At 45.5% G+C, this 23,208-nt stretch overlaps 1 protein-coding gene across 1 annotated transcript in view; it reads left to right on the forward strand.

Annotated features, from left to right (window-relative positions):
• LAMA1 (laminin subunit alpha 1) overlaps positions 1-23,208 on the forward strand; it is a 533,346-nt gene that overhangs the window by 244,865 nt on the left and 265,273 nt on the right. The window contains exons 16-19 of the mRNA XM_086965467.1: positions 797-907; positions 3,836-3,963; positions 4,462-4,548; positions 11,621-11,832. Coding sequence (XP_086821593.1) covers positions 797-907; positions 3,836-3,963; positions 4,462-4,548; positions 11,621-11,832 — 538 coding nt within the window. The remainder of the gene's footprint in view (positions 1-796; positions 908-3,835; positions 3,964-4,461; positions 4,549-11,620; positions 11,833-23,208) is intronic.

Raw genomic sequence — 23,208 nt, forward strand, 5'->3', positions numbered from 1 at the left:
ATTTAATACTATGGTAACACAAAGCTAATCTTCTGAGACTTAGTAACTGCTGTAAATGGGAGAGCAGTCGATATGAATGCACTTGTAGCACACATCATGATAACAGTTAATTTAGCAAGAGTGCAATTTGTAGATTTAATTTAAACCCCCCCCCCCTGTTGCGGCCATAAGTGCATTTTCTAAATACCTCTCAAAACATACATTTAGTGCCTATTGAATTTGAGAAGCTACTCGTTGCCTCAGTACTTCCTCCTGGCTGCAAGATGCATATTGAGAACTTATGCATGTGGATACTTAAGGTGCAGCAAGACCTTGATGAACTAGTCCAGTGTTGGCTGGGGATTCTCCCTATGGCTGATCCTAAAATCACTTTATAAGGTACAGTATCAAGAACAACAGGGACAACAGGTAGTAAGTAGGTGGTGCCTCCATGGTTTCTCAGTTCAGAGTTGGACAGCATCATGTTGGGGATACTAACCTTAAGGCTTGTGGTGCTATCAATCACCGCTCCAAGATTGTTGCAGATCTAGGTATTCGAGATACAGTAACTGACTGCTCTACGGGACGTAAAAGTTGTCATTATGTAATCACAAATGACAGCTGCTGCTTTCTGCGCTTTCTACAGCCCTAATGAACTCTGGCACCCTTCCATGCAGTAAAATAATTTCAAGAGGGTCAAGACACCATGTTATAACATGATAACATGTCCTCTAGATCATGAATCTTGTTGGCCAATGTTGTCATGGCGAAACCTAGCATTTTGATGTCGTTTAATGCTATTTTATTTGTCTTCCAGTCTTGTATTTCCGGATATTATCGTGTGGATGGAATCCTGTTTGGAGGTATATGCCAACCATGTGAATGCAACGGCCATGCGACTGAATGTGATACTAATGGCATGTGCTTTGTAAGTTTGAATTTAGTTTATTTTCGGCATTGGGCAACTGTAAGATTATTGAAGTATAGGTAACTGAATAATTAAATGACAAATGGGGACAAGGGTGTACTTTTCATAAGTAATAATACAATATAAGACACCCAAAACCATAAGAAGGTACAACGCCTGGGAGATTGTGCGACTTCAGTGTAGGAGGATTGTGCTAAATTGTTTTCTTAAACATGATGATTTATGAAAGTGAGGGAGAAGTGTTTTACTTAAAGTACAAATACTTTAAAAATATATATAAATCATATTCCTCCACTAGAAGCAGTACTTGCTTATATCAAAGTTGTGTCACAGGCACGTGGATACACAGAATAGATGTTATTTTAATTTGGAACAAACTGTTCTCCAATTTAAAGCTGCACCTTTACTGAAAAGATTGTGGCCGTCATAAGGGTCTCTATGCAAGAAGTAGATTGGTCTGGGAGCTGTGCTCCAGTGACATGACAAGCATGTCTCATTTTGCAGAATATTGCCTATGCAGAAAATGCTTGCATTCATCAATACATTTTTGACTATGTCTGGTGCAGCACACCTTAAACTGGAGAGCGTTGATCTTCCCTGAGGAACCCTCAACTTTGACATCAGATGCATGAGAAAGTGTGTCCTCATGCCTTCAACTGTAGTGAACAACTGACAATACATAGATCCCATTAAAAATTGACTTGACTATCAAAAATATAATTAATAATATCATTATTATTAGATATTAGAACCAAATATAAATGTTTTAACTTGGTCCCCTTTTCTATATTATATGTCTGTAGGGCTCTGAATAAGGTGCAGGATTGAACTCACCTTTGGTGAATGTGCATTATCACATAGTGAATACAAACATATCTGAAACAAATTGTGTGTTTATGTTTTTATGTTATGTAATTGTTGATCATGCATATTGCACTGCAAAAACAATGTAGAATAATTGGTAAATATCTACCCCCGATTTCAGAAGCAAGGGGCTCATTACGATGGCGTAACGATCGCCACCACCGATCCGATGGTGGTGACCGTTACGCCATCGTAAAGTGAAGTACCCCAGTCATATTATGATGGCAGGGGGTATCGCGGCGGACGCAAAGTCCATCCACCGCTTTTCCGCCGGTGGGCAATTGTTCTGATTGCCGGCCGGGAGGTGCTGGGCCAGTAACATGGTGGCGGTGCCTAGCAGTCATTGCAAGCCATATTACAATGTGGCTTGCGGACAGGCCTTGGAAAGGCTGGTGGGGTTTGGCTTTGGGGGCCCGTTGCAGGCCCCCGAGGGTGTTGGGGGTGCACTTGGGGGGGGTACCCATGGTACCCCCTGCAGTTCCCTGCATCAAGTGGCAGGCATCTCGTGGTGCCTGCCTTGTGGTGCACGAAATGCCAGCCATGCAATTTTGACATCGCGGTCCCTCAGCAATGTTAAAATGCGGAATGCGACCACCAGGGTGGGGGTCTCATCCTAATTCACGGTGTGGGACCGCCGCATGTTTGGCGGCCGGTTCCATCACCGCGAGGATGGCGGGCGGACTCAGGTCACCCCACCATCCTAATAGGCCCCCAAGTTCGGTCGTTAGCACCATATAAAATTAGGCATTACATTATGGCTGATTGGACTAACCTTATGTATGATATGTATATTGCCCCAGCCCTAACGCTATCTCAGCAGGGGAAAAACAGTATTTTTAACTATTGATCAGTGAAGCAGGTAGCACACAGGATATAGGGCTGTGCTTGCTCACTCAACAAGTTCAAAGTACAAAAGTTCCACTTAATTACAGCCTCATTCATTAAGATGGTTTCTTATGAATAATTTTTTTTATTAATACTTCTCCATTATATAAAGATACCCACAACTATCCTGGTGCCATTAACTTCACCAATAAGAACAACATCCTTGATATATCGCTCTTAAATATTGATAGACATATTAAAGTTTCCATCTGCTTAGCTATCTATCTTGATTATTTTCTTCTTCCTTAGAATAAATATCAATGTTCATGTAACACCAGATCTACCCTAAAAGATTGTCTGTCACAGACTGCCATAGTCATCATCACCGTAATCTTTATTTGATTTTAAAAATAAAATCATAAAAGACAAGTCAGTTAAAGAGAGCAGTAATTGTCACCCACATATTCACACTTGCTTTAAATCCCCCGAGAGAAAACGTGGAAGAAAGAAACAAACTGTGGGTGAATTTAAAAACTGTAAATACAGTAAAGCCGGTCTGACTTGAGTAAAAGACATTTATTTTAAAACTGGTCGAACAAACTTATTTTGTAGTGTATTTTATTTTGAGCAAATCATAACAATGTGTAATGTGTCATTGACCGAGACATTTTCACTGTCAAATAGGGACTAATCCGAATCCTTAAAACAACCATGATTAAAAAAGACTAAACACAGATATAAGTTCAGCAATGGATTTTCCATTTTGTTCAAACGTTAGATTCACAATATAGCCATGCACCGAAACCTTTTACTGTCCAACCCATTGTGTCGCTACATTTTGCCCATACCTCCCTATGACTCCTTCTCTACACGCAGTCTCCCAGACATGTCTCTCGAACCAAAACATTTACAGGTCCTTATGTTGTCTGTGCAAGAGCATCAATATGCTAAGGCTTGCTTGGTACACTGTGGTTGGCACATATTCATATGTTGGGCAAAACATATTTCTAGTTAAAAATTGACTGGAAGTCAAACTTACGTTATTTACACCAGATCTATTGTCAGATTCTTTGCTCCTTTTTAAGCTTATATGATTGGTGATTGGTTATGTTTCTATAATGGTGCTGATCAAATCTGTTGAAGTATGGTATCATGAATTAGTATTCAGCTTGCTACAAACAGCTTCAGCAAACCATTGTCTGCTCTGAATAATGTTAAAATAAATGTTTTGTATGTTAGGATTGTCAGCATAACACCACTGGACATCACTGTTCTCAGTGCTCGCCAGGCTTCTATGGGACTCCTTCCAAGGGAACACGTGATGACTGCCAGCCCTGTGCTTGTCCACTGAACATTGCATCCAACAAGTGAGTGAAAAAGTAAATAGCCAGTGTACACCTGCTGAGGCTTCAGCTGGAGGCCTTGTCAAACAAGGATGGACTTAAATTGTAATAGGAACATTTTAAATATGATACCTCAAAATGAATTTTCAGTTTATTGGGTTGGGAGTTTTCTGACTGTTAAAAATTAATTGGATTTTCACTGCCTTTTATGGTTTCACAATAGTTAATTTAAAATCCTTTATTAGTGGACAATGCTATTAATTTAAGTTTGCAACTGAAGAGCTTCATGTATTTCAACAGTGAAGAATTATTTTACATTAATATACATTTTCAAACACGACAAGTTAAATTGTGGTGTTTGCAAATGTATATTAATGTAAAATAATTGTAAAGTATTTCTACTCAACTCGGACCACCCTTTCCTTGTACTTACGTATTGGCCCAGGTCCATGAGTTTTGAGGGCTTACCCCTTTCCTAACTCATACTCATGTATTTCAACAATATAAGATGTTTTTTTTCAGTTTCAGCCCAACTTGCCACTTGGATGAGGGAGGTGAAGTTATCTGTGACGAGTGCCCTCCAGAATACACAGGTTCTCGATGCGAAAGGTACATTTTTTATCTGGAAAATCTTTTTACCCACATAGTGTCTTATTAACGTCTGTAAAATATATTATGTAACCCCAACACTGTACTTAATTTATGGACATTCCTTTAAAACAAAAGCATTTTTTCTTTTGAGCTCTTCTGTCCGTCCCTATCTACCAATACATGGTGGAAATGCCCTCTGAGTTGGGCATTTTGTAATGGTAGCAACTAGATGAAATATTTTGGAGGACTGTAATGATCTACCAGCCAGGAGAAGTCTAGATAGGCCCTAAAATATTTAAATAATAGATTCAAGATTTGGAAGTTTAATCTGATACGAATATGAAGCCAGTGTAAAGAATTCGTAATATCTGAAACATGATGGTATTTTTTAGTACATTTCAGGCGAGGACCTCCCCCCAGGTCATTACGGACACTGTTTCCAGCCCTAGACATTTATGTCTTAGGGTGCATGTTTGGTTCTGTAATCTTGTTTTGCTTCTCTTGATCTAATTTGACTAAGCTGAAATACAGGATGAGTAGGTGAACATAAACTTTGACTTTCCCTATGGTACTAGTTATGGTTTGACCAGTGACAGTGTCATTTTGGGCCTAGTCCCTGGGAGAACATGTCATTTCTAATGTCATACATGTTCCATTCTTAAATTTATGCACCATGTCTGTGGGCAGCACGGTGTGCTTAAGAGTAGTTTATTTAATGTTTAAAATCAGGTTTTCCTACTTATCAAAATGGTGATTTTGACAGTCCTGGACAGCAAAGTCCAACTACTGACGTCAGGCTACACAAGACAGGCTTGAAGCAATATTTGTGCTGTCACCATAGTGGATGGCACAATATGTCTCTGCAGTACACAAGTGGTATTTATATTTCCATGCTGTGTTTATACTTATGCATGACATACCATGGTCTTCTTGGAAACTTGAATGTGACAATCAGGTTTTGATCAAGTTTTGACATGTTTTAGGGTACAGAGCTGTGACACTAGGCACTGGGCAGCAGTGCTCCAATGTTTGATTTCATGATTAAAAGTAGGTGAGTTCTAAAAAATTTAAAAACTGAGGGAGAAACCGATAAAGTGTTCCTTTTGCAACATACATCATTTGTAAACAGTGTAATGTGGTTGAGTAGAAGTTCTAGTGATATCACAAACCACAGTGTCAAAGGTTTATAAATGTCACCAGAGCTCAGAGATGGCATTACTGGACAACATTACACGGTACCTGTAGGAAATCTTCCTTTTCTGTGTGGTCACCCCAGTTTATAAATCTTTTGCTAACTTTGCTAACCCCTATATTTGTGCTGACTTTACAACTCAGTGCTTTTTATCACTACTAACCAGTGGTAAAGCTCCTTCAGTTCCAATTTAAAAATGGTTGGATTGGTATATTCCTAATTGGTATAATTAACTTATGTAAAGAAATGCCCTTTTTTAAGGGTTACCCTCACTTTTTGCTAGATTTAGTGGTGGTTTACTGACTCAGAACACTAGAATGCAGAAGTCCAGTGCCCAGTGCATGTTGTCTGAGCCCTAAAGTATATGTGCTGTTGGCTAATACCTGATTGGCATATTTAACCTACCTAAAAATCCCTAGTATACAGTACTCAGTCTACCTAGGACCTGTAAGTTACATTTCACTAGTGGACTGCAGCACCTATTCGTTCTGTACTCAAGTGACAAGTGAAAGCATGACTCAAGACCTGCCACTGCAGCCTATCTGTGCAGCTTCTGAACTGCAAAATTCAAGTGCTGTGATTCAGCAGGTGCAGTCCATCTTCTGTTTTCCATAGGTCCAGCAGTGTTCTGAGTAAGGTAGCCATGGGTGTCACTTTTATGCCTGGCACTAGCTGAAGGGTAGGAGAGACTTCCTGATCGGTAGAAATAAAATGTGTACGGCCAACCCTTCCCACTTCATGGGGGTTTGGAACTAAACAACTCTCCAGTGCCTCTCACATGTCTGGGTTTAATCCATTGTTTGCCACCCCAGTTTGGACCCAGCCATATGAAATCATTCTTGATCCTGCTGGCCATGGCAACAGTCCATCCTGAACTGCCATGACAGGCCCTTCCTGGACTGGAAACAAGCATCCTGGAACCGGTTTCGGGGTATCACACCTCATCAGCCAGGCTAGCTTGAATCCAGTGTCACAGTGAGCATGGGACCCACGTCTGGCCATACCCTTCCCACTTCGCTTGATAAAAGGAAAAAGAACAAATGATGGACGGAATGCCTAACAAATTACACATTCACCCACAATCACATATCTGGGTTTAATGCTTATTTGTTGTGCTCACCACTCCACCCCAGTTTGAAACCAGCCATATGCAAATCATTCTTGATCCTGCTGGCCATGGCAACAGTCCATCCTGAACTGCCATGACAGGCCCTTCCTGGACTGGAAACAAGCATCCTGGAACCGGTTTCGGGGTATCACACCTCATCAGCCAGGCTAGCTTGAATCCAGTGTCACAGTGAGCATGGGACCCACGTCTGGCCATACCCTTCCCACTTCGCTTGATAAAAGGAAAAAGAACAAATGATGGACGGAATGCCTAACAAATTACACATTCACCCACAATCACATATCTGGGTTTAATGCTTATTTGTTGTGCTCACCACTCCACCCCAGTTTGAAACCAGCCATATGCAAATCAGTCTTGACCATGCTGCCAATGGGAACAGTCCATCCCGAACTGCCAAACCAGATCCTTCCTGGACTGGAAACAAGCATCCTGGGACCAGTGTCAAGATATCACTCCTTATCAGTCAAGCTTGCTTGCATTCGGTGGCACAATGAGCACGGAACCCATATCTGGGCACTCTGTTACCACTTAGTGCGGCAAAAGAAAAAAGAACAAATGACAGACGAATGTTGACCAAATCCATCTATTTTTTGCTCAGAATGCCACCCCACTTTGGACCCAGCAATATGCAAATCAATCTGGACCCTGCTCCCCGTGGGAAACAGTCCAGTCCGAACTGCCAGTCCAGGTCCTTCATGGACCGAACACAAGCATCCTGGGACTGGTTTTGGAGTATCGCCCCGTCATCTGCCACACTACCTTGAATCCAGTGGCACTGTGAGCCTGAGACCCACATCTGGGCATACCCTTCCCATTTAAGGTGACAAAAGGAAAAAAAAATATTAATGGACGGAATGCTGAACAAATCAAATATTCACCCACCAATCACAGATCTGAGGAAAATCTATAATTTTATTTGTTCACCACTCGACCCCAGATTGGACTCAGCCATATACAGATCAGTATTGACTGAGCTCCAAATGGGAGCAGTCCAGCCTGAATTGCCAGACCAGGTCCTCCCTGCACTGGAAACAAGCATCTTAGGTCCGGATTTGGGGAAAGGTATCAGCCCTCATCAGCCAGGCTAGCTTGGACCCAGTGGCAAAGTGAGGATGGCACACCCTTCTCACTTAGGACGAGAAAAGCAAAAAGAGCAAATGATTGATGGAATGCTTACCAAATCAAGCATTCATCCTGTGAGAAAATGGGGGTCTGTTACAGGAACCCTCCACTTTTTGCCTGGCTTTTGATGCAACTTTGACTGTAGAGTACTTGGTCCCTGCTGTCCAGGTTTCCAGTACCAGGGTTCTTCCCATAAAACATATCCACAATTGGTACTTCTACCCCACATAAGTCCATAGTGAATGGAACCCTGGGTACCTAGGGCCTGGAAGCTTAAGAGGGACCTATAGGACCCCCTCACTAGGACCATGCCACTGCCCTTGCCACTTGCATGCCCCAGTGAGGTGAAAAACAACAAAGTCGACATGGCATTCTGCCCGGGTGCCTTGCCAGTCAGCACTGCCTTAAGGTATAGGTAAGGCACCCCTCTAGCAGGCCTTACAGCTCTAAGGCAGGGTGTACTATATCACAGGTGAGGGCATATCTGCATGAGCGGATATGCCCCTACAATATCAGGGTCTATTTCTTAATGTTGTAAGTGCCAGGGAACCCATAGAGAGTGCGTGGACTGGAAACTTAACAACTCAAATTTTACAGCACCAGTATGGCTTCACTGAACCCAGGAGTGTTTGATACCAAACGACTCCTCTCAATAAGCCCATACTGATGCCAGTGTGGCATTTATTGTAACATGTACTCAGAGGGCGCCTCAGAGGTGCCCCTGAAATTCTACCGGTGTGGTCACTGACTGTCTTTAGGTAGCCTGCCACACAAAGAGCCTGCTCTCTGAGACCAGAAACAATGCACATTCTGGGAGGAGGTGTCAATCCTTCTCTGCCAGGATGGGCACAGTTCTCGAAGGAGAAGCTTCAAAGGCCTGCTGCCTTTGAATTGCGACGCCCAGCCTCTGCTGCTAGCAGCAGATTGCAGCCTTTGGTTTACACCCCCATTATGGGTGGAAAACTGGTGGGAAATTTTAGAAAGACTAGGAGATATGCCCACCTGTGCCAACTTCAACCCTAAGGTATGGGAGGCGAGGTGAAGCAAAATTTTCAGTCCCCGCCATCTTGTAGATGGTGGTCCCTCCAATCAGGGCTAGGACTAAGCCCTCTATCATAGGAGGGGGGTGTAATTGAGGGTGTAGACACCGCAAGTAAGGCGCCCATTGGCCCTACCTGTCACTTTCTTACAATGCCCATAAATTTAGTATGTAGGTGGCTCTCCCATACCCTGAATCAAGATATACGATGAACTAAGAAACCCAGGCACCAAAGAGCTACACCAGCATGAAAGAAGAAGGACAAGGGACTGACGCTGAGCTAGCTCTGTTGTCCTATCTGGTCCCTTTCACCTCTGCTACTAAAAGACGACTCGTTTTGCAGGCTCAGTGACCTTCAAAGCCCTGGGAGGACTGCCTACCTTCTATAAAGACTTCAAATCTCCCTTGGACAGTGGACCTATCTATAAAGAGACAAGCTACAAAGAAAAAAACTGTACCTAAGGAACCACAAACTTACCTCTGGATCCACCTTTGCCACTGATGCCCAAGGCCCGAATCCAAGTGGACCACCAGTCCTGCAAAGTTTCCTCAGCACTTCTGAGACCGAGTCCATCGTGGGCTGACCCCGACCGGACTCCACCTCAATGCCTGCAGCCTCAATCTGAAGACTACCCATGACCGTAACTTGCCTGGTAAGAAGGTTCCGATGCCTAAGGACACCCCTGCGCCCAAAGCCTTTGAGCCTTGTGGACATCAAACTTTGGTGTCCCTATGTCCCCTAGCATCTATACTTACCTGGGCTGCCATGGGATTTTTTCACCCGGTCTCCTGGCCTGAGCCTGCAGCCTGTCTTCAACCTCGATCTCCCCCACTGAATTGTATTGGGTGCCCGATGCTGTGTTGGCACTTGGCACCTAGCTGCCTCTGTGCCACTGAGGGTGTAAGTTTGGTGCTGCCTTGTGGCCCTCCTTGTACTTACCTTAAACCCTGGAGCTCGATCCTTACACTGCTTTATTCACCTGTAAGCAGCGCAACTTTGAGTGCCCCCAGTCTCCTTCGATTAACATTGGGCCAGACCTCAAATTTAACCTCTGCACCCGGCCGCCCCTATGCTGCTAGTGAGGCAATCTTGGTACTAATTTGAACCCTGACTGGTGCTGACCACAGGGCCCTGAGACTGACGAAATTGTAAGTCAAGTACTTACCTGCAAAAACAGCATCCTTGTTTTCCTGCCATATGCCAACATTGCAAAGTCCGAAAATTGCAATGAAAAAAAGTATTTACCTTTTTGCGTACATCTTGGTCTTAAAATAAAACCTGAAAGGTGTTTATTGTTCTAAAATTGGTATGGATCTCCTTTTTGGGTTGTGTGTAATTTATTAATCAATGTATGCTTAACAAATGTCTTACACTCCTCTGTATTAGGCCTAAGGCTGCTTGCCCACACTACCACAAATAGGGCACTTTGGGTTTACATTGAGCCATGTACCCATTTGGGGGAATATCCGGACTCTGTGCACAATATAACCACTTAGTGGTATACCATATACAAAGCCAGCTTCCTACAATATCTCTCCCTTTTAGCTTGTGGTCTTTGTATTTGAAGCTCACTCACTCTCTATTTTCTCTTTTTCTCTCTAGTCAGTCCACATGCTTTAAGTGGACTCTCTGCATTGACATTCATGGTCAAGTGGTATGAGGATAATCCACCGGATTTAGGGGGATATGCCAAAGCCCTCTACAATTTAAATTAATTCAGAATTCCCTTTCCTGTGGCTGGTATACTGTTCATTTTCCCTTATATGGCAGAAAATAAAAAAAATTGTTAAATATGCTTATATCAATTGAGTCAACCTAAACGCCTCACTGTCATGACTGTTTAGCATTGGGAAACAAGTTTGGTCAAGTTCTGAATTTTGGGAATTACAAAGACCGCCAAACTTGAAAATATTTTCCTAGTTTGAGCATTTTGATGACTCTTTTTCAAGACATACACAAATGGGTAGATCCAAGCATGCAAGTGTGCCTATTCCAGGTTTTAAAGGGAAGTGCAGGTATGAACAAGACAATCATGCCTTATTTTTATAAAGAAGTTGTTCCTATGATGTCTGCGGTGACTAGGCACAGGCACCTGTTGGTTGTTGTCTTTTTGCTATTTCTGTAGTAAGCAGGGTAATGTTATTTAGTTATTTAGATTAGCAGTGGATGGTAGTCTGTATTGAAATGAGAACACATAGAAAACAGTATTTTTCTTACTATCTCTGTAATATGAGATGTAGTAAACTAAGCACAGTTTGCTACTACATTTCTATAGCAGCAGAGGATTACATATTTACCTTGTACATAGTAAACAGACTGCCTATTTGTAGTTGCATTTGGCTACTCATAGCAGGCTATATGAATTCAATTTAATGTAAGGCATATTCACCTTCATAGTACTATCTTCTCCTCATGAGAAAACGCACAACACTACTTTGTGGGTGCCTCCATTATATTTTGAAAGCTTTGTACCTAATATCAAATTGCTTGAACCTCAACTCTGTTGTAAACATATTTGAACTAATTTACAGCAACTGCAGAACAAATGTTGAAACTCAATTTCGATGTGATTACCTAAGTTACATTTACAAACTTATTTTCATTCAGATGTTCCAACGGATATTATGGAAATCCATCATTACCTGGTGGGTCCTGTGCTCCATGTGACTGCAATGGTAACGTTGACCCTTTGGAGCCTGCCCACTGTGATGCAGTCACAGGAGAATGTCTGAAATGCATTGAAAACACTGCTGGAAAGCACTGTGAGATTTGTGCTGATGGATTCTATGGGGATGCTATAGTTGCTAAAAATTGCAAAGGTAAGTAAATTGTGAAACAGCGCTGTGCATTGTATGCTTCTCACTGAAACTCTTTGTTTGAGGTTGTCTCTGATTGGCTGCCTAAAAATGGTAGACCTATGTGCAGTGTCATGAAGTCCCAGACTGTATTGTCTGTATCTATTGAGTGATTAGCATTTGCCTTCCTGTTTTTAGTAGTGTTCACCGTTGATGACATCCTTGAAGTTGAACTGTCCTGCATAGATTGGCAGGGAAGTCCTTGAAAGCGTTGCTACGGTATCCTAAACTGTTATTTCTTTTTCTTTTTCTTGTTAACCCCCTTTATTTGAAATTTTTACCTTCATAGTTTACCAAGCGTGAAATGAAAATGAAATCCTGTTATACAATAAGCATGCCATGCTGGTACCATAGCTCAGTGAGTTGGATGCCCATTGTTGAACACCTATTGCAATGCTTTGTGCATAGTCAGAGAAGCACAGGTCCCAGTACCAGCAGGCATCAAAGAAGCAACGCCTGGTACACTGACCTGCTACCTATGGGCACTGCCATCACTGCAGCCACCCAGGAAGAGAGTGCAGTGCTCCTAAAGGTCTGATCCATCCTCTCTCCAAGTCTGGGGATTCCAGGACTGACCGGAGCCGCACAGTAGCAATACCTAAGGTACTGGACTCCTTGCAGCAAATAAGGCTTGCTGTGTCCAGTCCGGACACCAAGACTGAGGAAGAATGACATGCACATTGAGAAACTTCAGGGACAGTGAGACCCTCATCAAGAGTGGTCTAGCAGTCCTGTTTGCCCCTCTACAGCAGTAACAAAGACAAAGGGTGTGTCTAAGAAAGACGTCACCTGACACTAAGAAGCACCTCTGCACTCGCATCCCAAAGCCCGAGTCCAGGTAAGGTGATGGTGCCAACGGGGTCCTGAGACCCACAAAAGCGAAGCCCATCCTTGGGTCCGGTCTGACTGGAATAGCCAGTCGCCGCCTGTATCCTCTTTCTGCAGGCCCCTCCAACTGCGAGAGACTCCAGAAATGAACCATGCCAAAAGGTATCACTGCACCCGAGCCCAACTGCACTAGGAGAAGTGGACCAAAGCTGTCCCCACGTCCCCTAGCATCTCAAGGGTCGAGCCTCCTATGGGTTCCCCCGGACTGGTCCCCCAGTCCCAGCTTCCAGCCTCTTTCCAACCGGACCGTTCACCATTGAAATGAATGGATCACCCGACACCATGACACACTTCTGCACTCGGATGTCCCAGAGCCTCCAGAGGTGACCCGTTAGTGTAGCCATGGACCTTGCTCCATACTCACTTTAAGTCCTGGAGAACAGTCTTGTAAGTCTCTGTTAAGTACCTGAATGCAGTACATATTTTTCACCCATAAGATAACATTACTCCTGTGGCCACGAGGCTCCTCAAGATAAGACTTCCTCGAGCATGAAAGTGAAACTGCCCTCCCAGCCCACAAAGCAACCACAATAAACAGAGGACTAATGTTCCTTCCCCCTCTATGTGGCGGCCATTTTGACCAGTCTCTTTCTCTCGGGCCGCCATCTTGGACTAGTCATTGTCGCTGGGCTATTAACTAACTCACTATATAAACTGACACTAAGAACTCACCACTTTAGACTAAGCCCAACTACTGTACTCTGACACACACCTATCTGTGTCCTGTAACAGACTGTTTGCATGTGTATTCTGCTGTTTATTTTTATACTTTTTATATTTTATCTATAGATTTATATTTTATCAGAACTATTCCTCCAATTGTACTCTGCACTACTCTACACAATTCTGCAACCTACACCCATTTCTCACTTTTATCTCCTGTAATTCACCGACTGCTACCTCATATAGTGTAGGTTTATATTTTATCAAAACTACTCCTCCTAGTATACTCTGCACTACTTTGCACAATGCTGCAAACTGCACCCATTTATCACTTTTCTCTCATGTAATTTACCGACTGCTAAATCATAAGTGCCTGCCTATTTTTACAGTACTCTACCTCTACTTGTATCTTGTACATTGCTACTTACAATTAGTTTGTGTATTTAAACACTCGTGTGATTAAGTGCCTGCATTTAGTGCAACATTATACCTCTATCTGTATTTTGTACATTTTCTTTTTTGTAAACTTGCACATATCTCACTTTTCTACACTGTCAATGTACCGAGCGCTACCTCAAATTGTTCTGGCGAATAACTAGTATTAATATTGCTCGATATGCACCGTTTGACACCATTTATATTTTTATATTTTCGCATATTTCGTTACATTGTGTAAGCTGTACCGGCTGCTACCTCATATTTCTTCATTCATTAGTGTACACTGTGTAAGCTACACCCATTCGCACTGTTTATTTTTGGTTTGCACAGATTGCTACCTCTTTATCTTGATTATTTTGATTACCTTGTTACTCACTAGTGGCATACGTGTACCACATAATTTATAATTTATTGTCGGCATTGTGCTTTTCTCAGATTGCTACCTCTATATGTTGGCTATTTTTGTTACTCTATATGTTGGCTATTTTTGTTACTCACTAATGTCACTTGTGTACCATGTAACCTACTGTCTGCATTGTTCTTTGCACATGTGTCGCACTATCATCTACCCTCCCACACCCACCTTTACCTCCACACCCACCTACACATATACCGCCATCCCAACATGGTGCCCATCGGCAAGCACATATATAAAATCAACTACCCATCCGCACTCACCAAAAAAGCCGCTAAACGCTTTAAACACAACTTCCTAAGGTCCCACCCTGAAACCCCCTTTGTCGACACCTACTTCTCCCCGGTCAATGGATCCCTTAACATCGATATCATCTTCCACACCTCTCGCAGAGCTCAATGGAGAAAAACGTTCCTCACCCTACTCACTGTCTCCACCACCAGGAAATCCGCTCATGGCTTAACTCTCTCCATCACACCATCCCAACTCTTCCTAGGCAGAACCACCATTACTATCTACAATAACGGGATTGTCCTAATTCAATCCACAGACAGGAACCTGGAACTACTAGACAACCTGTTCCCCACTTTCAAAGAGAACCTCTCCAACCATCGGACCTCCACTCACATCATCCCCTCCAGTAATATCACCCCAGACTTCACAGCCCCCACCAACAACTCTTCTTACCTAGCTCAGCACCCCACCTCCTCCCCCACCACACCAGTCACTCACCCACCTTCTGCAACCACCCCACACTCCGCAATTACAGACATAAATAACCTCCCATCATACACCAGCCGCCCCCACACTCCCATCCCGGGGACCCTCACTCATAATACCCCCCCCCCTCTCCCCCCTGACATCATAGACCCCGCCCACAACCCCTCTAACCTAGTTCAGCACCAGATCGACACACATAGCGATAAATCCCACACTCTGTCCCCCCCTCTCTCAGCCCCCACTTCCACACGCTAACTAACCATGCAGAGCACACCACATCTACTATCTTAACTCCCCCTCCCCACGACAGGACCATCTCCAACCCCAGCTCCCCCCCACTCTCAGCCCTCACTTCCCTTCAGGCTCCCCCTTCACCGCCATCATACACTCCACTTCCACCCCGCTCTCTCCGCCTGCCACAAATCCCCGCCTCTACGCCTCCAACCTCCTCCGTACTTCATCCACTCCCATCGCCCCCTTACCCTCTCTCCTCCCTAACACCAACCCGTACAACGACAACACGGAGCCCTGCATGAACACTAACCCTCCCCCCCACCCGCACGCTAAGTCCCAGGTCAGCCACCCAACCATGACTTCCACCCCCAGCACTAATACTTACCCCACGCTAGAAAAGATTATGTCCTTCCTCCTACAACTCAAAGAAGAAATTCACACCATCAAGGAAGACATGCACACCATCAAAGAGCTGCTCACCACACCCCCTAGACTCGCCTCACTCACCACCACCCCCCCTCTCAACCTGCTCCCCTCCCGTCCTGACGACGCTCCTAAGCCACGTCCCTCACACCGGACCGCGATCCATGCCCACAATCTCAACAAGCACACCCGCCGCACTCACTGGACCGCGATCCCCGCCCACAATCGCAATAACCGCCCCTTCGTACATGCAACCCTCTCTCGGACCTCGACACTCTCTCCCTCCTCCTCTCCTACGACCCAGCTCCCCTAAACCTCACAACCGCCTCGCACCTCCCCATCCCCACAATACACTCAAATCCCCGTAGATCCTCCACTCTTAACAACAGAATATCCGTCCCGAATAACCTTAGAAAAGTCCCCCTCTCTCTAGTACCCTCTTCCTCTCCCGACACACCCCGTCTCAAATGCACTCTCCTAAACTGCAGATCTGCTTCTAAACACTCCTCCGCCATCGCTGATCTCATCCTAAGATTGGACCTTGACCTAATCATCCTGACTGAAACCTGGCTAACCGAATCCTCTACACCTATAATGGACATTCTGGTCCCCCCTAACTACCACATCATTAGGCTTGACAGGTCTGGCAAGATAGGTGGCGGAATCGCATGCATATACAGGAACAGCCTTTCTGTTCTGAAAGTTTCCGTGCCGTCCCTACCCTCTCCAACTTCCTACGAATACATCTGCCTCGATATCATCAGTGATGGCAAACCGATATGCTCTCTCCATGGCATTTACCACCCTCCCAGAGACCACCTCATCTTCGCCCAACAAATGATGGACTTGATTTCAACCAACGCAGGACGACAGCTCACCCAAATATACCTGGGTGACTTCAACCTCCATTGGAACGATCTTAATGATGCGGTGGTAAACAGTCTTAAAAGCTTCCTCAGCGCCCTGGACCTCACACAATTATGCAACAGCCCGACCCACGAGAAAGGCTCTATCCTCGACCTTATCATCGCCAAAGAGGGCGCTACTCAACTTGAGTCTATTCAACCCTGTGACTGGTCAGACCATCATATTGTCACATTTCACATCAATGAAAAAGTCAAACTCAATTCGGTTCAACCCTCCAGACCTAAAGTCTGGAAAAGAGACCTGAAAAAACTCAACCCATTCTCCATACCCCCGAACAGTCGTGACCTCCTACTCCCGCCTACGGGCGTTACAGATGTCCAATCCCTGACTGACCACTACCTTAACGCCGTGACCTCAATAATTAATGAGGCTGCTCCCATGCAGCTAAAAAGAGTCTCTGCTAAAATCTCCAACCCATGGTACGACGGGAGTCTCAATGAAGATAGATGAGCCATGAGATTGGCAGAGCGCACCTGGAGGGCAGCTCCCTCTGCACTACACCTGAAAACCCTGAAGAAAAAGAGAAACGCCTACTTCAGGAAAATAAAGCACTCAAAAGCAAACTTCTTCAGCCTCCAGCTCGACCAAGCAAAAAATCGCCCTAGAAAACTGTTTGAATTAATCAGAACACAAGCCAAGGAACAACCCCAAACTCTCAGTACTTTGCACGAAGCACCCTCCTGTGAAGACTTCGCCACTTTCTTTACCCAAAAAACTGACAACATAAAGAATTATCTCCGCGCTGACGCAAGACTCCACAACACACTCAACTGCATAACACCCACCGAACCTAAAAACAATGCAACATGGTCAACCTTTGAAACCTACTCCGAAGAAGAAATAGGCAAACTGCTCAGCACCTTGAAACCTTCCAATCACCTCACGGATCCCCTCCCTGCTAACGCTGTCAAAGATTTCACCCCACTGCTCCTTCCTCTCTGGACTAAAATCATCAACAGCTCGCTCCAAGAAGGAACCATCCCTGACTCCCTCAAAGTTGGACAAGTCACACCTTTGCTAAAGAAACCTACTGCCGACCCATCCGACCTAAACAACTACTGTCCCATTACCAATATTCCCCCCTCTCGCCAAATTATTGGAAAAATGCGCTCAACTACAACTGACTAAACATATCGATCTGTTTGATCTCCTCAACCCGTATCAATCAGGCTTCCGAGCAGGACACAGCAAATCAAATCCTAGATCAAGGTGATACCTGCCTCCTCATCCTGCTTGATCTCTCTTCAGCATTCGACACTGTCAAACATGAGAAGTTACTCGATCTTTTGAGCACAAGAATGGGTCTTTCTGGGACTGTTCTCAAGTGGTTCACCTCCTTTTTACACAACAGGTCGCAGAAATTCAAGAGTAACAACCTGATGTCCTCTCCAATACCTGTGTCGTTAGGCGTCCCCCAAGGATCTTCCCTATCACCAACCTTGTTCAACCTAGTTATGGAACCCCTCACCACCTTGCTTCAAGCATCCAATGTACTTTTTCACATGTACGCAGATGACACCCAACTATATCTCAAATTACAATCCCCCAATGACATTTTAATACTGAATTCAACAATCAGAAGCACCCAATCCTGGCTTGCTGATAATCATCTCAAACTCAATGCTCTGAAAACAGAATTCCTGCTGATCACACTGTAGAGATGTGTGAGGCAGTCTAGTGGTTGGGGGGTGGAGTCGTAGGAGGAGCAGGAACAGGAGGAGCCGGGAAAAGGAACTGGTCAGTTAGAGTAGGGACAGGGATAAGGATGGATGTATAGTAATAAAGCTCCAGTAATTATAATTGATGGTGTCTGTAGTTATTGTAGCAGGATGCTACAACTGGCGACGAGGGTGGGATAGGATCACGGTGACCCATCATCCCTGCTGCTGCAAGAAATACCCTGTCCCGGGCACCCTCCAAGACGAGGTCGCGATCGCGCCGTCTGTGCCCCGAAAGGATTGCCGCCACGACAGAGTGAAGCCAGCATCAAGACGCTGCTCCACGATCGGGCGATCGTGTAGAGCCCTGCCCTGCGAGCTGAAGGGAAGCGCTGCATGGCCGGCGTTTGAAAGACGCTTTCGCGCGAAAGGAAAGCGTCGGAATTGCCCCAGTGACGCTGACGGTAAAGAAGGTACCGGGAGCTCACCCCGATCCTCCTGAAGTAGCTCGTAGATGTGGAAGGAGTCCCAGAAGCCAAGTGACTCCTGCAAGCGCGCCGAAAAGGAAAGCTGTTCGCGCTGGAAGCGCGCGTCACGCCGAATGCGTGCAACTTGGCAGGTCAGCGGAGAAGAAGAGCGGGAACGTAGGAAGTAAGGCGGGAGCCCACCCCAACCTCACCTGGTAGCTGTGGTGGCTGAAGAAAAGTGAGCCCTGATGTGTGCTGCCCCCGAAGACGCCGGCCGGTGAGTGCCGAGTGAAGAGACGTGAGTCTCGAGGCCTGAATGAGACAGATCTCGTGGGAAACGAGATTCCCACAGCGGCGGCCATCTTTGAGTCAGGCGGATTTCATGGACATACCCTGTGTGATTCATAGGCGGCCATCTTTGAGTCAGGCAACAAAAAAAAAAAGTGAACAAGCATTGGCAAACAAGAAAACAAGCATTGGCAGAGTGGATCAAAACAAACATTGGCGCATGCAAACAAGCATTGGCGAATGCAAGTGAAGAATAAACAAACATTGGCAACTGTAAGTGAAGCAAGCATTGGTGACTGCAACAAAACAAACATTGACGCATGCAAACAAGCGTTGGCGAATGTAAGTGAAGAATAACAAAGCACTGAAAGGATGACAAACAAGCCCATGCAAATGCAAGAAGCAATCTAAGAAGACAAGCATTGGTAAAGGAAAGTCAACAAGCATTGGTGCCTGCAAGGACAAGTATTGGCCAAGAGTGAACAAGCATTGATACATGCAAACAAACAAGCAGTGACAAAGACCAAACAAGCATTGGCGAAGACCAAACAAGCACTGGCGAAGGCCAAACAAGCACTGGCGAAGGCCAAACAAGCACTGGCGAAGACCACACAAGTACTATCAGGAGCCAACAGACATACTGTGGCGAGTAGGAACCAACAAGCAGTGGCGAAAGGGAACAAACAAGTATTGGTGCATGCAAATAAACAAACATTGGTATATGCAAATAAACATGCACTGGTAAATGCCAAGAAATAGGCATTGGTAAGGCAAGTAAATAAGCGTGGATAACTGCGCGTGAACAACAATGAACAAGTCTTAGCAACCAAGACAGAAGAGGCACAAGCAAACACAAGGACCAAGCAAAGACAACAGCACAAAGGAACAAGCATAAGCAAATGCAAGAGACCGATAAAGACGACACTGAGCACAAACCAAAGAGCGCCGAAGAGAGAAGAGCTGCTGGGCAGAACTGCAGAAGACCCAGACGAGGGCAGTCCTACAGAGGACCCCGGAGAAAGTAGAACCATCCAAGTTCGTTCACCAGAATCTCCCTCTCTCATGGCGGGAAGAGACGTAGCACCGCAGGTCACTCCAGACACTGAAGTACCACCCCCAGCGGTGCAGACTGATGAGTGGATCTCGGATCTCAAACGACACTGGTGGCTCGAAGCTTTGGAAGATTTCTTAAAAGCCAATGGTGAGCAAAGAGAGAGAAAATGTCTGATACTACTCCTCCGTCTGGTGGGTCCTGAAGGCCGCTGCCCAATCAGGACATTTTCCAAAGAGGATACAGATATCTACAAAAGACTCCAAAGGGAGCTCTGTGCTCATCTCAACGCACAGACAGATGTGGACCATAATCGCATGGCTTTCAATACAGCACGGCAGGAACCAGGCGAACCGCTGCCAAACTTCATCACTCGTTTGCAGAGTATGGTACAAGGTTGCCACTTCAACACTTTCACAAATGAGGATGCGGTTCGACTTCGGATCGTTGAAGGGTGCACAAATCCTGACACAAAACGTAAGATTCTGCAAGGTCATTGGTCGTTAAAGGAGATCATCAAGAAGGCCGAAATTGGAATGCAAATCAAAGCAAGAGAAGGATTGAAGGACGTGCACCTAAGCGCAACTCATCCAGATACCGAGGAAGATAGAACTCAGAAAACAAACAGAACTGAAAGGAGGGAGAGGGAAGGCAGACCAGCAAAAAGACAACGGGAAAGACACGGTGACAAAGAAAGTGACACAGATTATTCAGGGTCAGACTCTTCAACATCCGATCACTCGAAGTCAACCAAGGATTACCCGGAGTCAGATGACCCAGAGGCGACCATCCAAAAGACCGGTCCAAGAAGTCATTCACCTCCCAGGAGTTCCTCAAGGAGTCACTCAAGGTATGACACACAATGCTCCGATGGGGAAAAAGCATCGAGTACAGATCGCGTCCCTGGACAAGATGGCATCCGGCACAGCAAGTGGGAGAGAAAGAATAACCAGAGAAGAAGAGGTTGCACTGGTCAACACCGGAAGTCGGCGCAGGAACATCAGTCGACAAGCAGTGAAGACGAGTCCAAGGAAACATCTGGCCGAAGAACACATACAACTCAAATCAGAAGTGTTGGAGCATCCAACAAGGGAGAAAGAGAAACAGGTCGCACAAGACGGACTGACCCTCCATTGCGACGAACCAAACAAGAAGACAATGAGGCAAACGCTTGGGATCAAGCACCAGGAACAAGCACAGGATCATCAAACAACCTCCCAAATGGGACGGCATTGAAGACGTTCCAACAAAGGCGCACGGAGAAACATCTCAACGACAACTCAAAAGGGAAGTACAATTCGCCATGGATTACGGACTTCAAAAATCCACTACCAAAGACAGTTTCAAGGAAACGTTGGAGAAGGAGAGGGGAGAAGAATCTCTCTGACACTGAGTGCACCTCTGACTCAGAGAGTGCGTCCGTCCGATCCTGGAGGTCAACAAGAGACTTCTCTGGCCCAGAGAGCACAGCTGTCCGATCCCGTGAGTCGACCAAGTCATGGTCCCGACAACAGCCATGGCGTCAACCACCCGAACGCGCCAGAGAACCAAAGGACACCCTTCCTGTCAAGAGTAACGTAACACACCCTAAGGTCTCTGATTACTCAGCCACGCCACAAGGCAATCCGTCATGTCAATCACAAACATATCCGGACATGGACCAGACACCGTCACCCCTGACGGGGTCCGAAAGGCTGACTCAAAGGACCTATAAAAGGAAAACAGAGACAGTGGACCTTAGTCATCGGACAGGAAGGGACCTGCCAGCCAGTCCGCAGAGAAAGCCGGACATGTCAGCAGAGATGGATCATCGGATGAGTGAAAAACATGCCCATGCACAGATGGACAACGAGTTCGTCAGACAATCTGAGGTTGTGCATGAGTTACCGAACCGAACCAAGACAGTCTCGTCAGATAATACCATACTGGCTGATGTGCATGACCCAGAGATAAACGACAGTGTCGCCCTCGACCGGACAAGACAAGAAGGGGCAAGGGTAAGCGCAGGTGCCCATAAAAGGACCAGAACATTGTCCACCCATGAAAGGGACCGAGCACCCGAACCAACTGTTACATCACTAGAAGAAAACATGAGGACTGCAGACCGTGAGAGTGAACAGCTCACCCGCACTGTGGTCAAGAACGCCCTGATCAAGACACCGGAAAGAGTGACCAAAGTCCAACCCACCACTGATTCGACACTATTGAGGCTTGAAGAACAGACCGTCCGCCAACCCGTGTGGTGGATTGAAGAACTGCGAACACTGAGGACATTAAGATCACTTTGTTGAGAAGGGGGGAGATGTAGAGATGTGTGAGGCAGTCTAGTGGTTGGGGGGCGGAGTCGTAGGAGGAGCAGGAACAGGAGGAGCCGGGAAAAGGAACTGGTCAGTTAGAGTAGGGACAGGGATAAGGATGGATGTATAGTAATAAAGCTCCAGTAATTATAATTGATGGTGTCTGTAGTTATTGTAGCAGGATGCTACACACACCTCCTGCGAAGATCCCCACCACGCAAACCTGGCTTAAACAGTTAACTGCACTCAATGTCCAACCCATCATAGTGGACTCAGCGAAATCTTTAGGCATAACCCTCGACTCCAACCTTAACATGCAGCATCATATCAGCAAGGCTACTAAGGGAGTGAACTTCCAAATCAATACACTGAGGAAACTTAAACCCTTCCTACCAGCCAAAGACATCCAAACTGCAGTACAAGCTCTAGTAATCCCGCAAATTGAATACGGCAGCACCGCCCTCTGCGGTCTCCCATTAACCAGCACTGCACCCCTAAGAGCCTCTCTAAACGCTGCAGCCAGACTCATCACTGGATCAAAAAACATTCGCACATCACCCCTGATCTGAAAACACTGGACTGGCTGCCTTTTGAAGCCAGAATACATTTGAAAATCGCCTGCATGACACACAAGGCTCTACATCTGAGCTCTCCCGGATACCTCACTCAGAAGCTGTCAATCTCTGGCGGCTCTAGAAACACTAGAGGCACAAACAATCTTCTGCTAAAACCTCAAAGATTCCGGAAGGTAACAACCTATAAACGCTCTTTCTCAGGAATGGCACCCAGGATCTGGAACTCACTCCCTCCTGAAACCAGGCTCATCTCCTCCTGCACACTCTTTAAGAAAGAAGTAAAAGCTATTCTTATG

The sequence above is a fragment of the Lissotriton vulgaris genome, chromosome 4_1, assembly GCF_964263255.1.
Source record: "Lissotriton vulgaris chromosome 4_1, aLisVul1.2, whole genome shotgun sequence".
Taxonomy (NCBI): Eukaryota; Metazoa; Chordata; class Amphibia; order Caudata; family Salamandridae; genus Lissotriton; species Lissotriton vulgaris.